We start from the raw sequence: 20,305 nt of genomic DNA, 5'->3' as shown, positions 1-20,305 counted from the left end.
GCTACCAAGTACTCATTGAGGTCTAGTAACTTGAGGACTGAAGCTTTAATTGGAGAAAGAGCTCAGTGCCTGCAAGGGATAGAGTTAAGCCTAGAGGGTCTCAGTGTCCCTGGACTGAGGCACTGGCACATACAGGGTGGTGGCAGTACTACTGGACAGGGGGGCCTTGAGGGCTTTAGGGTTCGAGAACCAAGAACTCTGAGCACCCCAAACCTTCCTAAGTTTGCGACATCAATCCTATCCAATTTTCCAGTTTCAAATTTCCAAATTTCCAGAAAATTTATCATCCAATTTTCCAGGGCCGGTGCAGCAGTGCCACTGGGGCGTGCGCTGCATTCTTTGGTTGGGGTGGCAGTCACAGAGGCCTCCTCAAGGTAAGGGAACATTTGTTCCTTTACCTCCAGGCTGCATTGCAGCTGCACCAGTACTGGAAAGTTGGATAGGTTTGGGCCCCCACTCAGCTATAGAGCTGGCTTAGTCTGACAATAGGGAACAAACAGAATGCCACAGGATGTGGTGATGGCACCTTGCCTAGATTGGACAGATTTATGAAAGAAAAGTCCATCACAAGTTACAGGTCACAATGACTGTATGTATCCTCTGAGTTTTAGAGGTGGCCCATATCTGAATGCCAGTTGCAAGTGAATGGGAACAGGATACAGATATCTGCTTGTCTTGTTTGCTCCCTGAAGCATTTGATGGGTCACTGTGAGATACAAGAAACTGAACTAGATGGGCCTTGGTCAGATTCAGCAAGGCTCTTCTTATGGGCAGGAGGTCTGGTCTATCAAACGGAGAGTACAGCCTCCGTTTGCCTGAAGATAACATCTGCAGGTCGCTAGTTCGAGGCCACCGTCACCGTGAATGGTGAGACCTTGAAGCAGCTGACAAGCTGAGCCAAGTTATTCCACCTGCTCTTCGGTGTGAGTGAAGAAGCGTCTTGGCTGCCCTCCATGTGAGAGATGAAGGAGCTGCTTGTCAGCTTGCATGGGAGGAAACTGGAGGCCAGAATGTGATACCAGATCAGAAAGATCAATCAGAAATGTTGTGGTTCTTGGAAGATAGAACCTTTCAATTGTAAAAATCTCTACGGGGATTTAGAACAGCCTGCCTTTGTAAACCGCCTTGAATAAAGTCTGAGGAGAAATCTGACGACCAAGAAAGGCAGTATATAAATACCTGTATCATCATCATCATCAGTGAGGACCCTGTCTTGAAAGATACAAACAGAGGATCAGGCCAATAAAAACCACATTTCTACAAGATATTGGCTGTAGTTTTTGGATATCTTGGGGTGCCAGAATACATAGAAGGTGACAATAGATTAGTGTGGATGGAGTGTGCGTAGCAAAGACATTGCCTGTTTGTATTAGCTAATTGAAGAACAATTGCCAGATCCTGCAAAACCTAATTGGTTTTTGTTTTTCAGGGCAGAGGAACAAAACACTATGGTCTAATTGTTGTTGGCCACTCTCTTGGGGCAGGCACAGCTGCTATTCTGTCCTTTCTGCTTCGCCCGCAGTACCCAACTCTGAAGTGCTATGCCTACTCTCCCCCAGGTGGGCTTTTGAGGTAGGTACAGGTCCATCATTTTCATCTGTGTATTTTGGATCAGCGGATTTGACTCAACAGGGATGGCCACAGCCATCCACACTGAGTCACTTTTAAAAAACAGTCCCTTTAAATGGCTTCTGATCCGGAAATGGCTTCCAGGAGCACAGATATAAACTTGTGTAGTTAGAACAGGAAGTATTGATTTCTCTGTCAGGTATAGAAATTTATGGGATCTATCTCCAGTGTTTATGATTGTATGTTTTGATTTTATTATATTGTTTTTTTAATTTTATTGTATTATTATATTATTACTTTTATAATGTGTTTTTTTAAGATAAGGTGAGCTGCTTTGAAGGTATTTATGCATAAAGGCAGTAAATAAATAAATGTTCAATGTATTCTCTGAATCAGAAATATCCAATTTCCAGACATTGAAGACTGGCACAGTGTCTGTTCTTTAAAGCCATCTTTAGATGTAGATGTAGAACTTTAACATCTGTTCCATTGTTTCTCAAAGTCACAGGGAGTTTGAGATCGGAGGAAAGTCTTGATGGGGTCTGGGGAATTGCAACCACACCATTGGAACAATCGTGCCGCCACTGGGGACGGAGGGGCTTTTACTTACTAAAGTGATTTGCTAAAGTTAGTTACTAAAACATTTGATACAGCAGAAGTGGAATGAAACCACTCTCTCCTGGTCACAAAGACTGACAAAGCATAATTAGAACAATTCATCTTAAAAGCCAGGAGGGACAAACCCACATGAATAACTTATTTAAATAAATAATAAACATGAGCCTCCTAGAGGAGAGCATTCTAGAGCTTAGGAAAAATTCCTGTCCCATTAGCTTACTAGTCAGACTTCAATAAGTGCAGGTATGAATACAGAGCCTCTCTACACATGGTCTTAAGGGGTGGGCAGAACATGAATTGTACCTTTCTCCTCGTGAAAGCCCACCAGCTTCTTCTTTTCTCTTTCTCTTCTAGTGAGGATGCTATGGAATACTCCAAAGAGTTTGTGACTGCTGTTGTGCTGGGCAAGGATCTAGTCCCCAGGCAAGTCAAGAAATCTGTAACTAATTTCAGTGTTTCCTCATTTTATACCAAAGCTATCAGTCTGTTGTCTGAAAGTTCCCAGTTCACATCTGTCTCATTGTCCCACTTACCAATCCTCATGTGCTTCTTGCTTGTCCCTCTCTTCCTAGTTACCTGTTTTGCTGTATCTTTTACTTGGACCCATACATTGATGTATCACATACCTGTATATTGGCATATCCCTTCCTTATCTCTTAGTTGCCTGTATGACTGAAAAAGGTGAATATTCTGATTCCACAATTATGTTTATTGTGGTATCTGACATATCTGTACCATCTCGGTTATCTGTGTTGTCATTTACACATTTGTACTTTCTCCCAGGTCACCTCTCCTGAGTCATCTTACATCTGTGAACTGTCTCCTGGCTATGCCTTCTGTGTCATCTCCCATCTGTGCACTGTATCTTGAGCTATGAGTGTTGTCACCTCACACCTGTCTAGCATCTTTGTATTATGTGAGCAGTGTCATCTTACACTTGCGTACTGTGTATTGATTTATGCACACTGTGTCATTTGTTGCTTACTTATGTGCTGTTTCATCTCACACTGTCTCAGGCTTGCGTACAATTTTCTTGGCTATTTTTATTTCTTGGCTACTTTTAACATTTCACCCGTTTTATAATTTCTTTGGCCTCTCAAGATCGTTGTTGTAAACCACTGTATTTTTAATCCATAGAAGTTCTAGTACTTCAAATTAATCTCAAGTGGTTGATTGGGAAATTGGTATGTGAATGTATCATTGCAGATTACAATTGAAAGACTCCAAGCAACACAAATGTGTAGGATCCTCTTAGCATAAAGTTCATGAATGGTTGACTCCTAAATCTTTACTATCCTTGTGAAAAACTAGTGTAGTGGAGATTTTGTCCAAGCAGGATCCCATCGACTTGTGGCTAATCAGTCATATCTGTATGCTTCAGTCTCTGTGTGGAGGTGGAGAAATCCACACATATTACCTACGTCACTGTTTCTCAAACTGTGGGTTGGGACCCATTAGGTGGGTCAAGAGCCAATTTCAGGTGGGTTCCCATTTATTTCAATATTTTGTTTTAGTATATTAGACTTGGTGCCAACATGGTATGTAACTGGGGAGATCTGTACTTTTAACAGGCTACAATGGATATGCTTTTAACAATGATAGTGAATGGGGTTTACTGCTGGGTGAGTGTGGATAGGATTGCAGCCTAGGAATGCTAAAAAATTCCTGCTTGATTATGTCACTTCTGGCTATGACATCACTTTCAGGTTAATGACTTCATATCCAGTGTGTCCTATCAGATCGTCTTTCTAAAAAGTGGCTAAAAAGTTTGAGAACCACTGACCTATGTATTTCTGTAGTGCAATTTTAATTTTTTTTGGATTAAAAATGCCGAGATATTATTTTATATGAAAACAGTCTCAGTTGTGTGTCTGTGGTATAACTCTGATGACCTGGTTAGTGGCACTTCACACATCTGTATTCTCCTTTGATTCATTTGTTTTACTATGATGAGGGATTCAGAATCTGAATCACTTTATTACTTTGGCTAGTATATCGGTTTAACTGTGAACTGTCACATTTGTTTTTTCTGATTGGTTTCTGTGCAATCAAATGTAGTGGAATTTTGTGCATACACAAAGCAAACCTTTAAAGTTTCCAACTTGGTCGAGCATTTTGCCCCTGCTCAACTGGACAAGGATGTGTGCCTCAAGTTACTTTTCAGCTACCACTGAGGCAGCTTAATGAGGAATGCTTCTCTTTATCTTTCCTCCCTCACAGAATTCTAGCAGCTTTAACCTCAGTTTTCAACTTTATTCTCTATCTTTGTATTGGCGATTGTTAGTTTTCCCAAAAAGTAAAACTTTTTTTTTTTAGTTAGTAGTAGGTCATTTAGCCCTGCCATGTTTCCCTTGCAGAGGAAGGGGCATTCCTTACAGTACGGGAAGCTCCCCCCCCCCACTCGCATCACCTGGAGGTAGGGTCCATTGGAACCATTAGTCTCCTCAGTGCGAGGGATGACAGTTGCCTCAATCCAACCCTATCTTACTGAAGGGAGGTGATCCACTGCAAGCCTGCAAGCCATTTTTAAAGTAGTTTTCAAGTTTTCCTACCTTGTCTCCTTGTACTCCTTTTCCCCTCCTGTAGCTAGGGTGAAGACAGTGTAGCTAGGGTCAGACAGTGCACAAACTCTTCAAATAATTGCTGGGATTGAGATGATGCTCACAAGGGGTGCCACAAACTCCCTAAGTCCCACTGGTACTGTGGCTCTCCCTAAAAAGAAGGCAAAATACCATTCTAAAACTAAGGGCGCAATCCAAACTGTGCCCTATGCTGGCCCAAGTCCCTTGGCCTAGGAGGCCATAAAGCATGTTTGCGCCTCCTCAAGGGGAAACAAATTTATTTCGGTGCATGCGCAGATTTCCACAATGTTCATAAAGATGACCACTAAAAGACCTTACTTACAGGTAAGCAACATGTAGCACACCTGCTCATATCTTTCTAACAGACTGTTTTTAGTACAGCATCTTTCACATTTGTATGTACAGTGGTGCCTCACAAGATGAATGCCTTGCACAACGAAAAACTCGCAAGACGAAAGCATTTTGCGATTTTTTGGTGACTCGCAAGACGAATTTTAATTACCGTGCTTCACAAGATGAATTTTTTTTTTGTGCTTCATGCCAGTTTTTGCTCACATTCACCCTAAGGAAGGGGGGGATCTTCATTACAGTTTATGCTCACATTCACCCTAAGGAAGGGGGAGGATCTTCATGCCTGTTTGTGCTCACATTCACCCTAAGGAAGGGGGAGGATTTTCATGCCAGTTTATGCTCACATTCACCCTAAGGAAGGGGGGATCTTCATGCCAGTTTATGCTCACATTCACCCTAAGGAAGGGGGAGGATCTTCATGCCAGTTTATGCTCATATTCACCCTAAGGAAGGGGGAGGAAGACAGCGAAGAAAGTGATGTCAGTGATTGTGAGCAAATGAGCTTCATAAATTCTGAATCTGGCGATGGTGAGTTCTTGGGGTTTCCAGAAAACTAGAGTACTCAAACCTTTAAGTCTCTCCATTTGTTAATGACAGTGATAATGGTTCTTAATGCCACTGTTGACTGCTGTTCACTTTACATGGAGCGAAAAATACAGTATGCCTTTAAAGAGCACTTAATAAACACTTTGTAAACCAAATTTGACTTTGTTCTGACTTTTTTTGCCCATAGGAATGCGTTAATTAAATTTCAATGCATTCCTATGGGAAACTGCGCTTCGCAAGATGAAATTTTCGCAATACGAAACGACTCGCGGAACGAATTAATTTCGTCTTGTGAGGCACCACTGTACTTTCCTTATAATGTACCGTCGAATAAATTTTCTCTCATCCCACTTCTCTTTGGTTTCCTGTTTTATGATTCTCATAATAGTTATACCTGCATCATTGCATCTGATATTCTTTGTCACTCAGGATTGGCCTCTCACAGCTGGAGGGATTTCGTCGGCAGCTTCTTGATGTTCTCCAGAGAAGTAATAAACCAAAGGTAAGAAGACTTCAAATCTAGCTGAAATGAAATTATTTCTATTATATACATTCCCAGAATTGCTGAAATACAGATGGTGTATTTGATCATTTAGTGAGTCATCTCACATTAACATCACAGTTAGTTGTGACATTTTGTCACAGTAAGTTGTGTTCTGGTGTTCTCCCTTGTCTAGCCTTTTGCTTTGTCTTCTCCCTTTTGGCCACTACTCCTGGTTTCAAGTTGTTCAAAACTTAGCTGAACCTGTTTTTCAGCTGTTTCACATATTATCTCAATTGATCCTTGTGCAATTGCACTAATATGCCATCAGTGTGTCAAGAAGTCTTCTGAGGGCTATCACACTGTGCTTAAAAAAGGTTTAACATAGGCTAGGAAAGAGATAGATATACAAACTCTAGAACTATTTTTCTCTGGGCAGTGCAATTGCTCTGGCAAAAGTCTGACTCAATGGAAGTATGAATTAAATACAGGACTTTGGGAAGAAAATGAACTTAAAAGAACAAGGTACTATTATGACGGCAGTAAAATTTCACATTTATTTATTTTTCACATTTTTATACCGCCCTTCCTCCAAAGAGCTCAGGGCGGTCTACACAGCTGCTCCCCTCCTTTTGTCCTCACAACAACCCTGTGAGGTAGGTGAGGCTGAGAGAAAGTGACTAGCCCAAGGTCACCCAGGAAGCTTCATGGCTGAGGGGGGATTTGAACCTGGATCTTCCAGGTCTACCTCCCAAACCACTATACCACCCTGGTTCTCATATGCACATGTGATGTGCAAAACTATTCTCCACCGCCACCAGTTTACTCAAGCAGGTCAGTTCCCTCTCCTTCCCCCTGCTCCATGTTTTGTTCTTGGTTTATTTCCAACTGCCATATCAAAGTCTTGTGGTCCTTGGGGATCACTGAGACACTCAGTCCACATACAATTGTCTTTTTGCTGGGGGAGAGAGACCTTCTTTTTCTTTTAATGTACAAATGTACTTGCACACCCAGGCAGTCTCAGAGTATGTAGAAACTACTACCTTAGTTTGGAGTGGCCCAGTTTTTTCTGAGTTTGCTAGCAGAAACTGACAAGAGCAGACTCACAATGAAATGTTGCAGTATGCACATCCTGTGGGTAAGTTCCACTGGCTCACAGGGTTAAATTGCAGGGGCTAGGTTGGAGATTTGAATGGGCAGCCTTACTTTACTCTCAACCTCTCTCTCTTTTCTTCTGTTTCAAATCATCATAGCTCCATTCAAATCTGTGTTCTCAGTCTGTCTCCCCAATCCACCCTTCCCTTAAAATGCTGGTCGAATGTATACTTGAAACTGAAATGGTACCGGAAAGTTCTTCCCCGTCCCTGCCTCTCCTCCAGCAAGAAGAGCGTAACACCTCTCTAAAAATCTTGACTATGTCCTTTTAATCTTCTTACTCCCTATGAAACAATACATTTTGGAATTTTTTTGCCTCTTTGAGGTTTTGGTTTTTTGAAAGGTCATAATTTCTGAAATTATGAAATTCTGTAGGTCAGTATTACTACTGTTTTTGTTTAATATTATGTACCGCCTTTCAACAAAAAGTTCACAAAGCAGTTTACTGAGAAAATCAAATATATAGTTCACTGTCCCAATGAGCTCACAATATAAAAAGATACAGAAGAAACACCAATAAACAACCACTAGAGAAGACACTGTGCTGGGGCGAATAGCAATAGTTAAAGTTCAATGCTATCCCCTGCCGACCCATAGCATGCAGTACTGCTGCCGGACTGCTTGCTGCATGCTGTTGGGGGAGGGGGGGCAGGACCAGAAGGCACAAGAGAGGTAAGTAAACCTTTTTCTTAACTACCTCCCATCAGGCTGCCTGGCCTCAAATGGGCCTTCTTGTACACCAGCTATTTTGCTGGTGTAAGTCAGAGGAGACTCGGGTATTGTTCGGGGCAAGGAAGGGGGGGTAAGATCTTATTGTGCATTGCTGCTGCTGAGATCCTCCCCCAAACCACCCCGTCTGCCCACTCTCCACCCCGAACCGCACTTACCACCAACCTACCTGCTCTGTCAGGGTGACAGAGCCTCCAGCCTTTTGTGCTGGCAGCCCCAAAGAACACAACAGTGGCACAGCTTTCATATCGGCATCCTGGGATTTACAGTGGCAGATCACAATATACGAGGGTCGCCCAGAAAGTAATGCACCACATTTTTTTTCTTCAACAATTATTTATTGAACACAATGAAACTTACACACAAGAAAGAATGATGTTTCTTCTACACTCCCTATTTTTCCACGTAATCTATGGCCTTCCTCCAGCGAGACACAAGGGCATGTATGCCCTGTCGGTACCACTCCATGTTCTGGTCACAAAGCCATTTCTGCACTGTGCGAATCACCTCTTCGTCATCCTCAAAATGTCTTCCGCGAATGGCATCCTTTAATGGCCCAAACAAGTGGAAGTCTGAGGGAGCTAGGTCAGGGCTGTAGGGTGGATGGGGTAACACAGTCCAACCCTGTTTAGTGATGTGTTCCGAAGTCCTCAAACTTGTGTGAGGCCGAGCGTTATCATGTTGAATCAAACATTCACCTGGGTTGTTATGGGGCCGAAGTCGCTGGAAGCGCTTCTTGAGTTTGGTTAATGTCTTCACATAAGCTTCAGAATTAATGGTGCTGCCTCTTGGCATCACATCAATGAGTATGATGCCCTCACAGTCCCAAAACACAGTGATCATGACCTTATCGGCGGAAGCAGTTGCTTTGAATTTTTTCTTCTGTGGAGATTGAGGATGACGCCATTCCATCGACTGTCGTTTTGTTTCGGGCTCAAAATGGTGAACCCAGGTTTCATCACCTGTCACAATCCTGGACAAGAATGCTTCCCCCTCATCTTCAAAACGTTTCAGCAACTCAGAAGAAATGTTTTTTCTGAGAGATTTGTGGTCCACCGTAAGACAGCGCGGAACCCATCATGCACACACTTTTGAGTAATCAAGAGCACGGATGATTGCATCCACACTTCCTTTGCTGATTGACAGCTTCAGCGCTAACTGCCTAGTCGTTATGCGTCGGTCCTCGCAAATGAGCACATCAGCAAGCTGCATCTTGTCAGGTGTGACAGCCGTGGATGGCCGCCCCGAATGCTGCAAATCTTGGAGCTCTGCCGAACCGCCTTCTAATGGCCTCACCCTCTTTGCCCAGCGACTTACCGTACTTCTGTCGACTGCAGATTCTCCATAAACTGTACACAAACGTTTGTGAATGTTCCCAACAGTTTCTTTCTCCGCAGTGAGAAATTCAATGACGACACGCTGCTTGTAACGTACATCACTTACAGATGCCATTTCGAAACACTGCTGCAGCTACGCTATCTGTCTAAGAAACCAAAAATTTGTGTGCACACTCCTGAAAATTCAAATAATGTATATCTAAAGTTTCGCATTCGTACCATTACTGTAGGCTGAGAAAAAAAAATGTGGTGCATTACTTTCTGGGCGACCCTCGTATTATGGTGCAGTGTTTCTCAAACTGTTTGTTGGGACCCACTAAGTGGATTGTGAGCCAATTTCAGGTGCGTCCCCATTCATTTCAATATTTTAATTTTTAGTATATTAGACTTGATGCTACCACGGTTTGTGACTGCATTTGGGGAAATGTTACAGATCTGTACTTTGAACAGGCTACTCTGTATATGCTTTTAACAATGATAGTCAATGGGACTTACTCCCGGGGAAGTGTGGGTAGGATTGCAGCCTAGGATTGTTAAAAAATTTCCTAGGATTGTTAAAAATTTTAAAAATTTGTTAAAAAATTTTCCAGACGTCATTTCTGGTCATGACATTACTTCCGGTGGGTTCGGACAGATTCTCATTCTACGTGTAAAAAGTGGGTCCCAGCGCTAAAAGTTTGAGAACCGCTGCAATATAGGATTGGGCCATTATTCTCTCCCTGCCAAATATAAGAGGAGCAACACTTATAGTGCGTCTTTGCCAAATAGGAGGGCACGTATCCAAAACTTATCTCTGCTTTGTGGTAGTCCCTTTTTGGCTACAACCCTATTGGCTCAAGAGTAGGGATTTGGGAAAATACAGGGAATGATGATGACATAAGAACAGCCCCACTGGATCAGGCCATAGGCCAGTCTAGTCCAGCTTCCTGTATCTCACAGCGGCCCACCAAATGCCCCAGGGAGCACACCAGATAACAAGAGACCTCATTCTGCTGCCGTCCCTTGCATCTGGCACTCTGACATAGCCCATTTCTAAAATCAAGAGGTTGCACATACACATCATGGCTTGTAACCTATAATGGAATTTTCCTCCAGAAACTTGTCCAATCCCCTTTTAAAGGCGTCCAGGCCAGACGCCATCACCATATCCTGTGGCAAGGAGTTCCACAGACCAACCACACGCTGAGTAAAGAAATATTTTCTTTTGTCTGTTCTAACTCTTTCAACACTCAATTTTAGCAGATGTCCCCTGGTTCTGGTGTTATGTGAGAGTGTAAAGAGCATCTCTCTATCCACTCTGTCCATCCCCTGCATAATTTTGTATGTCTCAATCGTCCCCCCCTCAGACGCTTCGTTTTGAGGCTGAAGAGGCCCAAACGCTGTAGCCTTTCCTCATAAGGAAGGTGCCCCAGCCCAGTAATCATCTTAGTCACTCTCTTTTGCACCTTTTCCATTTCCACTATGTCTTTTTTGAGATGCGGCGACCAGAACTGGACACAATACTCCAGGTGTGGCCTTACCATCGATTTGTACAATGGTATTATAATATTAGCAGTTTTGTTCTCAATACCTTTTCTAATGATCCCAAGCATAGAATTGACCTTCTTCACTGCCACCACACATTGAGTCGACACTTTCATCGACCTGTCCACCACCACCCCAAGATCTCTCTCCTGATCTGTCACAGACAGCTCAGAACCCATCAGCCTATATCTAAAGTTTTGATTTTTTGCCCCAGTGTGCATGACCTTACACTTACTGACATTGAAGCGCATCTGCCATTTTGCTGCCCATTCTGCCAGTCCGGAGAGATCCTTCTGGAGCTCCTCACAATCACTTCTGGTCTTCACCACTCAGAAAAGTTTGGTGTCGTCTGAAAACTTAGCCACCTCACTGCTCAACCCTGTCTCCAGGTCATTTATGTAGAAGTTGAAGAGCACCGGTCCCAGGACAGATCCTTGGGGCACACTGCTTTTCACCTCTCTCCATTGTGAAAATTGCCCATTGACACCCACTCTCTGTTTCCTGGTCTTCAACCAGTTCTCAATCCATGAGAGGACCTGTCCTCTGATTCCCTGACTGGAGTTTTTTCAGTAGCCTTTGGTGAGGGACTGTGTTGAACACCTTCTGAAAGTCCAGATATATAATGTCTACGGGTTCTCCCGCATCCACATGCCTGTTGACCTTTTCAAAGAATTCTATAAGGTTCGTGAGGCTATTCTAGGTATTCTAGATATAATATATATCAGACCTCAAGAGCCAAAGAAGCTTACATTCTGCCATTCTGGGTTTCTCATTGTGTTTTCTGTAGAGACTGCATGCTCTCAACTTTGTTGTTAAGCAGATGTCCTCTCCAGATCCTCCATACTGAATGTTAATCACTTCCTACTGGACAACTATAATCTTTTCTTCCTTATAATGACACATGCCCAAACCTTGGTCCAATTTGTACTATAATTAAAAGGTGATTGACTCAAAAACTACCTGACTCAAGGCATCACTAGCTACACTTGAAATTAGACTCTTTTCTCTTATAAGATTCCAAAATCCCCCACTCCTGCAAATTTGATTATTTTTAAGGGGGGAAAATGAAAAAATGTGTGATGTCTTTTCTGAATCACAAATATAAAATGAGTGGACATTGTGCATATTTTAAACTACAGTTCCTCTCTGTGCTTCCATTTAAACCAGGGGTGTCCAAATTTTCTGGCAGTAGGGCCACATCATCTCTCTGACACTGTGCTGGGGCCTAGGGGAAAAAAAAGAATTAATTACATTTAAAAATTTGAATAACTTTACATAATTGAATATTTTAGAAACGGAAATTATATGAATGAATGAAGTTCTGAATGAATGAAGGAATGGATGGTAGCTCAAAACCTATAAAAGTCTTTGTGCAAAGCAAGACTGGCCTTTCCTTTCCTGCGACTGCTGCTTCAGACGTGAAACGGCAAGCAGCAGAGGGAGCCCTCAGCCCACAGCTCACTCTAGAGGTCAGTCGGACCTCTGGAGAGTAGTCACATTGGGCCAGCGCGGGCTCCAGAAAGTCTCTGGAGGGTCAGAGGGTCATTGGAGACCAGGCCGGCTTTGGGGTCCCCGAGGGTTGCAAATGGCCCCCAGGCCGGGGTTTGTGCACCCCTGATTTAAAAAATACCAAAAACATATGAATGCGAAGTGAATGTCACAAGTTTGAAATTAAATTGCTCCTGCTTTTTCTGCTCCTTCTTATTTTCCCATCTGTTCCATGCTTTTGTTCTGTTGTTTCTCTTTTGCACTTAATGGCATTATCTCAAAGTCCTTCTTTTATCTTCCCTTACACAGTGGAGAATAATTGTGGGTGCAACAAAATGTATACCCAAGTCTGAGCTCCCTGAAGAACCTGAAGTGAATTCAGTGACAAGTAGCCGCCTTTGGACCCATCCCAGTGATTTAACCATTGCCTTGTCAGCCAGCACACCACTCTACCCTCCTGGGCGTATCATCCATGTGGTTCACAATCATCCTGATGAGCAGTGCTGGTAGGTGACTGTGATATCCATAGTGGGACCCTGCCTTCCCCCTGGGTGGTCTGGCTCTAATGGGTAGAGTGGACGCAGTGCAGATGACTTACCCCTCCTTAGGATGGACCACAGAGAGCACTTGCTTGCTTGAGAGAGGCGGTTTATTCAGGTAAGTGACTTCACATTCATTTGGCCTCTTGTTGCACCACAAAGGGCCTGGCTCAAAGTCCACAAGTCAACATGGGTTTCACCTAGGTAGGTACCTCTGCCCAGGCAGGGTTGCTGGTGTTCTGTGGTGTCCTGTGAAGAGGCTCATGGCTGTCTGGAGGCCTTCTGGGGGATGGGGTTGTGGCCTCACAGGCTGGCTGGATTCAGGTAAGCAGGTATGCTCTTGCACCCCCTTAACTGCAGGGCAAGGTGGTCCCCAGGGGTCACTCCACGCCCAGGGGTACTGCTGTTGCCTTCCCTGGGTGTCTTTGCCCTTCTCTCCTTGCCCCTCCTGGGGCCAGGATCTGCACAGAGGGACGGATTCCACCCCTCCAAGCTAACCGATAGGCTGATTAAGGGTAGTGGGATTGTTGTAGCTTTCCCTGGCTGTCTGCCAGGAGCCCAGGCCCAAGAACAAGCAACTTCTCCCTCTGCATGCTGGGTTCCTTATCAACTCAGCAGCCAGCTCAGCTGGCCCCACACTTTTCGGCCATGTGATCAGCCTGAAATCTCCTGAGATCTCACACCGTACTCCCAGGGAGACCTCCAGCCTGGGAGTTGGATCAATACTCATGTTGCTCCCCTACTCTCGAGGAACCCCCTATTCCTGAGGAGCCCCTTGCTCCCAAAAATGTCTGAGTTGTCGGGGCCAGGCCCGGGCAATAGTAATGCTGGGAATAGTGATGGGCAGATTTCTATTTCTAAGCTTTCTCAGTGAGCATCCAGAAAAACATTGCCTGTTTTCAAAGAGTTCTCCCCCATCGTGTAATGCTGGTGTATCTTCTGATGGTGCGAAATATATTCTTATTAGAGTTGCCCACTGAGAATTTTAGCTTCACCTTATCAACCATGGTGGAGAGTGGGCTGGAAATTCAACCTCTCCCCCCCCCCAAACAAGAGAAGTGACTTACCCAAATAAAGAGGATACCCAACAAATGAAAGACTGTTTGTTTGGTTGTCTGTTCAAGGAATTCAGAGTAATCAATGGGAGTTTTGTCAAGAGTAATGGCCCAATCCATTACAAGTGTTCTGGTGGGGTAAACAACTTTATGGATATCACAAACATGACAGCACCAGCGAGTGTGGCCTGGCTGCTGCCATAAGTGGCAGGTCCACGCAACGACAGGAAGCGGAGGCCCACCACTGCCAATACATTTGTGCAGGAGTCAGGAAGGAAGGGGGGAGGGGTGAAACAGGGCAAGAAGTTGGCAGAACGGAGAGGTGATGGGCGCAGATTGAAGGGTAGATTGGGCCTAAGAAGGGGACAGGTTCAGTGGCAGTGGTGCCCACTAAATCCTAATCCCTTTCCTGGGCCTGAGCCCTCTTCATGGGTCAACATGGACTTGTGCCAGCTATAGAGCTGTTTCAGGTCCAAGTTGACCCATGGCAGCTGCTGGAGCTTACCCCAGGACAAGGGAACAAATGTCTCTTTACCCCGAGGAGGTTTCAGCGGGCTGAAACTCCCTTGCAGGATATAGTGGAAGCCGCATTGGGGCTGCTGCATTGCAGTGCAGGGGGTTACATAGGATTGGGCTGCCCATCTTTAACATTAAAGAATCTCAGTACATATGTCAACAAAACAGCTGACTTTTGGGCACATGTTGAATGCCGACTACATGTGTGCAAGATCTTACTTTGCATTCCAAGTCAGAGAAACTCTCAGGGAAATGGTGCTTGATTTTGAATACAGCTGAGCATTTTTTTTTGGATGGGCAAGTGCGTTTGCTGAATCAGGTACTTTTGGAAACATCTGTAACTGGAAATGGTCACACCTAGAATATAACGTCGAAAGGAGATCTGATGAAACCTATTGTATTTTTACCCTTAGCTTAGTCATTCCTGCATAATATACTATTTAGTGAGTAAAATCTATAATGGGAAAGAGATGAGTGGTTAGAGATAACTTGCAGCCCAATCCTGAGCTGCCTGGGGCGCCCAGCTCCGCAGCACCAAGAAGGGCTGTTGCTGGATCCTGCACCTCCCGGGCTACTGTGGGAGGCACCTCGGGAGGAGGGGACTTTTGTCCCCTTCCCCCCGAGTAAGGTAAGCAGCCCTGCAAAGGCACGCAGCCCTACACGAGTGCCTTGGATCCTGCGGAGCAGAGCTCCTCGGACCGCCTCCCATCCTTCCCCCAGGCATGCCTCCCCCCACCCTCTCCGGGAGACTGCCAAGCTGCGGAAGCTGGGCGACTTCCCCTCACTAGCCCAACATCAGCCGGCACTGGGTTAGCGCAGGCGGGAGTCTGGCGGTGAGCCTTGCAAATGTGCCTTATGGCACGTTTGCAACAGTGCTCAGCGGCACGGAGCCATGCCACCGAGCACAGGACTGGGCTCTGAATGAGTTTTAAATCCAGTGGGTATAAGCTGTCTTTTAAATTCTGTCATTTTATTGCATACTTTGAGTGACAACATAGGTAATTCATTTTTTGTCGTCATCCCAACTACCATGTGTTCTTGGGGATGTAATTTCTTCCTATATGGTTAGCTTCCTTCCTTATGACTGTACCTCTTTTGACTTCTTTTCCAGCTGCTGTGATCAGGAGGAACCCACTTACTTTGCCATTTGGGGAGACAACAAAGCATTTAATGAAGTGATCATTTCCCCAGCAATGCTACATGAACACCTCCCATATGTAGTCATGGAAGGTCTTAACAAGGTAATGCTGGGCATCTGGTTTTGGGGTACCAGGAGAAACAGAAGAATCATAAAGGCCATGCTTAACACTTTGATGTGAATCATTTGGTTTGGCAAATGAGACTACAAGAAGGGATAATGTTGTCTGTAACTCATAATGCAGTAGATTGCATATCTAGAACTTTAAAACAGTTTAAGGTGGAGAGCTGCCCTTTCCAACGCTTTGTTAATACTGTGTTAATATTCAGTTGGATTCTCGTGTCACTTTTATAAATCAGGCCACAAATTACACTTGCTCTAGGAGAAATCAGTGGCTTGCACACACAGCCATGATGGGGACTTCTGACTTTTTTTACCCTTGAAGCAACAGACACCAGGACCTCTATGTGCCTTGTCAGGACCAACTTTTGAAACTGCAGTGTGTTTCAAAAGTGATTTGCAGTTGTTGAATATGGGGAGGTGAAAGAAGGGAGGGACAACCATCATTTGAGGAAACAAGTCCACAGCTGTGGTGAATGTCGATAGTTAAAACTGTTCTGCACTCATTTACTCTGCACAGGTGTTGGAGAATTACAACAAGGGCAAAACAGCCTTGCTTTCTGCAGCCAAGGTGATGGTGAGTCCTACAGAGGTGGACCTCAATCCGGAGTTAATCTTCCAAAATCAGCCCCTACCTAGTAGACCTTCTGTGCAGATTGGAATTGGAGACATAGCTGCAGACAGAAGGAACAGCAGCACAAAGTAAGGATATGGCTCTGATTTCCTAGAAACGTCTACCAAAGGCATCTTGCAGTCTTATTTCTTCCTGCTGGTATTTTGTTACTGCTGTGGTGTTGGTGGATATTGTGGTGTCATAAATGAGGAATTGTGTCTACAGTTCACTCTTCTGTGGTTTGTTCCAGAAGCTGATGGTGTCACCTTGCACTAGTCTCATATGTTTGTATTCTCCTTTTGCAGGAGTAAGGCTCACTCTGAAATCAGTTTGGAAGGGTTTTATGAGACCAAGCTTCTGTCTCCAGTGCAGAAGGATCCCGTGGAGCTCTTGCTTCTAGACACCAAGGAGCGCCTATCAGTAGAACTGCAGGACCGGCGTGCTCCTCTTGCTACCATGGAGAGCTTATCTGATAATGAATCCATCTACAGCTTTGATTCAAGGCGCTCCTCTGGTTTCCGTAGCATTCGCGGCTCGCCTAGTCTCCATGCAGTCATGGAGAAAGATGAGACTCACTGTTTTTATATTGACCCAGCAATTCCTGAGGAGAATCCCTCCCTCAGCTCACGGACAGAGCTGCTTGCTGCTGACAGCCTCTCCAAACACTCTCAGGAGACTCAGCCTCCTGAAGCTCTGCACAACAGTGGTGGCACCACTCCTCAGCGGCGATGTAGTGATGAAGGGGCTGGCAGTGATACAGACCGTGTTTCCATCACTCCCCGGGAGGAACTGACCCTCCAGAATGGGCGACTCAGTGATGCCCCCAGTCCACAAGTGCTGGAGTTTGCAGAGTTTATAGACAGCCTCTTTAACCTGGACAGCAAAAGCAGCTCCTTCCAGGACATCTATTGCATGATGGTATCAGACAGCACCAATGATTTCACTGAGATGCCCAAGTCTGTCAGTGATCAGGAGATCCTGATAAGAGCACAGTATGAGCCCAACTTAGTCCCAAAACCCCCCCGGCTATTTGCAGGCTCAACAGATCCTTCCTCAGGCATATCTGTTTCTCCTTCTTTTCCTCTGAGTTCTTCTGGAGAGCTTATGGACATCACTCCTACAGGCATGAGTAGCCAGGAATGCCTGGCCACTGACAAAATCCGGACTTCCACTCCCACTGGTAATGTGACCAGCCCTGCCAAACAAGAGGAACTTGTGATCTCAGCCCTCTAGTATAGGAGAGAACTAGGTGAGGCTCGACTAGCCAATCCCATACACTGAATTATGGGATAGCATTTGGAGGAGCTGGTCACTGGGCAGATTAGAGTTGAGGAAGATGCATAGGGAAGGGTGGCATCCCTTCCTAGTAGGTGCTACATTAAAGGCACCTCAGTGGATGTCAGCATGAAGGATGCCACACCTTGAATCACGGTCTTTAGTTAGGGAGCAAATCACTGCCTAACACAGCCTACTGCTTTTTGAGGGCCTTGTTCACTGAAGTTAGATGGTTGGTTTCCCTACCTCAGCGTATCTGATTAAATAAGGAGGCAGATTCCCTGTCTTTCCTGCTGAAATTAGGAAGTGACTGTCCACAGGCTAGAAGACCAGAGTTACAGAAGTGAAGGGGCCAGACAGTGCCCCTGTACTTACACCAGAATTAAGGAAATTATGACTTTGGGCCCTATTGCACTACTGTACCATGTTTGACCCAAGCATCATTGTAAAGGTGTTTTTGTTTGTTTGTTCTTTCAATCAGACACACTTTCCTGTTTAAAGCCATTAAGGTTGTGTTCCACTGAGGAATGTAGCCAACCACCCCTGACCCTGGCTGGATGTAGTGAGAATTGGAATGGAGCTGTGTGTTTTGCTCCTCCGATTAGCTCTGTATTCAGAGATAACCAGACGGCTTCTGGGAAGACACCAAATGCATGTCGTGATGCGGTGAAGGTCATTGCTGCATCTCCTCACCCATGGAGGGGTGAGAGGTCTCTTGCAGTCTTACCCACCATGCCACAGTTCCCCCTAACCACTATGAACTAGAGCATTCCTGCCCTGTCTGACAAGGTTCTTGTCTCTGTTTGCATGAATTGATTGGGTTAAACTAGCTTTTGCTATTCAAGAGGCTGGCCAATGCTGCCCTGCATTGTTTCCCAAGTCCTTGTGATCCCTGAAGCCACCATGTTCCCATTTCCAGTCCTTCATTTGCCTGCAGTGTCATGGCAGACCAGTGCTGGTCTGTCCCTGAGTTCAGGGAAAAGATGAACTTTTATAGTATGTTGAAGTTTCACATATGTTTACAGAGCTACTAAGTATGTGGGGAGGTATTTATTAAGCAAATGTGGAATCTCTACCTGTGTGAATGGAATGTTATCTCTCTACCTTCCTAGCCCTCAGTGTGGGCCTTGAGGCAACTGTGGGTTGGGTAGCAATTATTATTTTTTCTTGTTTTTTGAAGTCGTCCAGAAGTGGGGATGGACTGATAGGATTTATCCTGTATGTATGCATCCTTTCACTCACTCTAATATCAGGAGCTTATCAACATCACCCAACAACAGCTCATGAAACTGCATCTCAACCCCTAGTCCAACAACTTGGTGCTCAGGACTGGGATATTTGCTAGTAATGATGCCATGATGGCTGCTTAAAATTACAGGTATTTTCCAGTGGTGAAAGTAGGACTGAAAAAAATATTTACATTATAACAGAACAAGATCTCTTTCTACAATTCTATATACAACATACAGTCTTTGGGCTGTACACAACATGTTAGCCATGTATTGTACCCAGCTAGGTACTTATTTGATCAATCCCCTGGGGTTTTTTCCAGGCCTCTAAGTGGGCTGCTAAGCAGAGACATCACGGTGATCTCTATGCACAGTGAGTGAGTCATGTTATGTGTGGTTTAGGGGCTGTATGTTATGGAAATCTACCAGAACAAGAGAATTTCCACTTTTCTAGGTGACGTATAGTACAGTCCTGTGCATATATCCCCAGAAGTAAATCGTACTTTATTCAGTGAAGCTAACACCCCAGCAAGTGTGTTTCAGGTTGTGTCAAGGAGACTGTCAACTCAAGTTGTTGCCTTGCATCTGTTACAGACTGTGACATGCTTGTGCAAGCTTCATTGGGAGCAAGTCTCCTTTGAACTATGCAGGAGTTTCATCTGGGTAAATATGCAAGGGAAAGCTGCAAATATATGGGTGTAAAACAATTCACTCATGTTGCATTAATGTAAATGATATTACAACATCCGGGGTATTAGTGAATAGATTTAAAATGCTGGTTTTCAGTGTGACAATATAAAGGTTAATTTTCCTTCTTTTTTTTCTTTTTTACCTTGAAGTGATTATGCATTGAAAATACAGATGTTTTAATTTATAAACTCCTACAGTTTAAAAATATTATAATTACAATTATTATTGTTAAGGATTGATATAATCTGTCTTCATAGTTTAATTTTTTTTCAGAGATCAGGAAGAATGACTGGACATCATTTTAAAGTTCATGTGTATTTTCTTGAAGAATTAGTTACTGCTGTTATAGTCACTACAAAAGCAGTGGTTTTGGGCTCACTTTGATGATCCCAAGGCAGCTTTTAAGCAGAGCTAGATTGACAAAATCTTGTCTTTCGCTGAAAGTACAGTGGGAGAATGTGGGAGGATTGAGGCCAAGTCAGAAAACTGTTATCAGTTTTTTGGGAAATGAACTGCAGAGTTTATGCTGAAATTGGGGGAGGTGGGAGGTGTTGCCATTTTAGGTTGAAGGTACTTGTGGCAGGTTAGACTCACTAAACTGGGCAAGCTGCTTGAAGGTCTGATGTAACATAGGCAGTCTGTTAACTGTGTGACAGTGCTGCCCCGAAAACTGAGCCGTGTCCCAGTGCTAATGCTTACATCACTTACAGAGCGCTTTAAACTTCAAAGCACTTTACAAATAAATAGGAA

General features: G+C 44.3%; 1 protein-coding gene across 1 annotated transcript in view; it reads left to right on the top strand.

The window, feature by feature from the left end:
* DAGLA (diacylglycerol lipase alpha) overlaps window positions 1-19,682 on the top strand; it is a 52,140-nt gene extending 32,458 nt beyond the window's left edge. Inside the window, exons 13-19 of the mRNA XM_066632775.1 lie at window positions 1,430-1,572; window positions 2,542-2,610; window positions 6,096-6,168; window positions 12,690-12,886; window positions 15,602-15,731; window positions 16,269-16,450; window positions 16,667-19,682. Of these exons, the coding sequence (XP_066488872.1) occupies window positions 1,430-1,572; window positions 2,542-2,610; window positions 6,096-6,168; window positions 12,690-12,886; window positions 15,602-15,731; window positions 16,269-16,450; window positions 16,667-17,594 (1,722 nt within the window). The 3' untranslated portion in view covers window positions 17,595-19,682. The remainder of the gene's footprint in view (window positions 1-1,429; window positions 1,573-2,541; window positions 2,611-6,095; window positions 6,169-12,689; window positions 12,887-15,601; window positions 15,732-16,268; window positions 16,451-16,666) is intronic.
* Window positions 19,683-20,305: the final 623 nt, after the last annotated feature.

This window comes from Tiliqua scincoides, chromosome 1, assembly GCF_035046505.1.
Source record: "Tiliqua scincoides isolate rTilSci1 chromosome 1, rTilSci1.hap2, whole genome shotgun sequence".
Classification (NCBI taxonomy): Eukaryota; Metazoa; Chordata; class Lepidosauria; order Squamata; family Scincidae; genus Tiliqua; species Tiliqua scincoides.
Note: the sequence above shows the minus strand (reverse complement) of the source record. Positions and strands in the feature narration are given on the sequence as shown.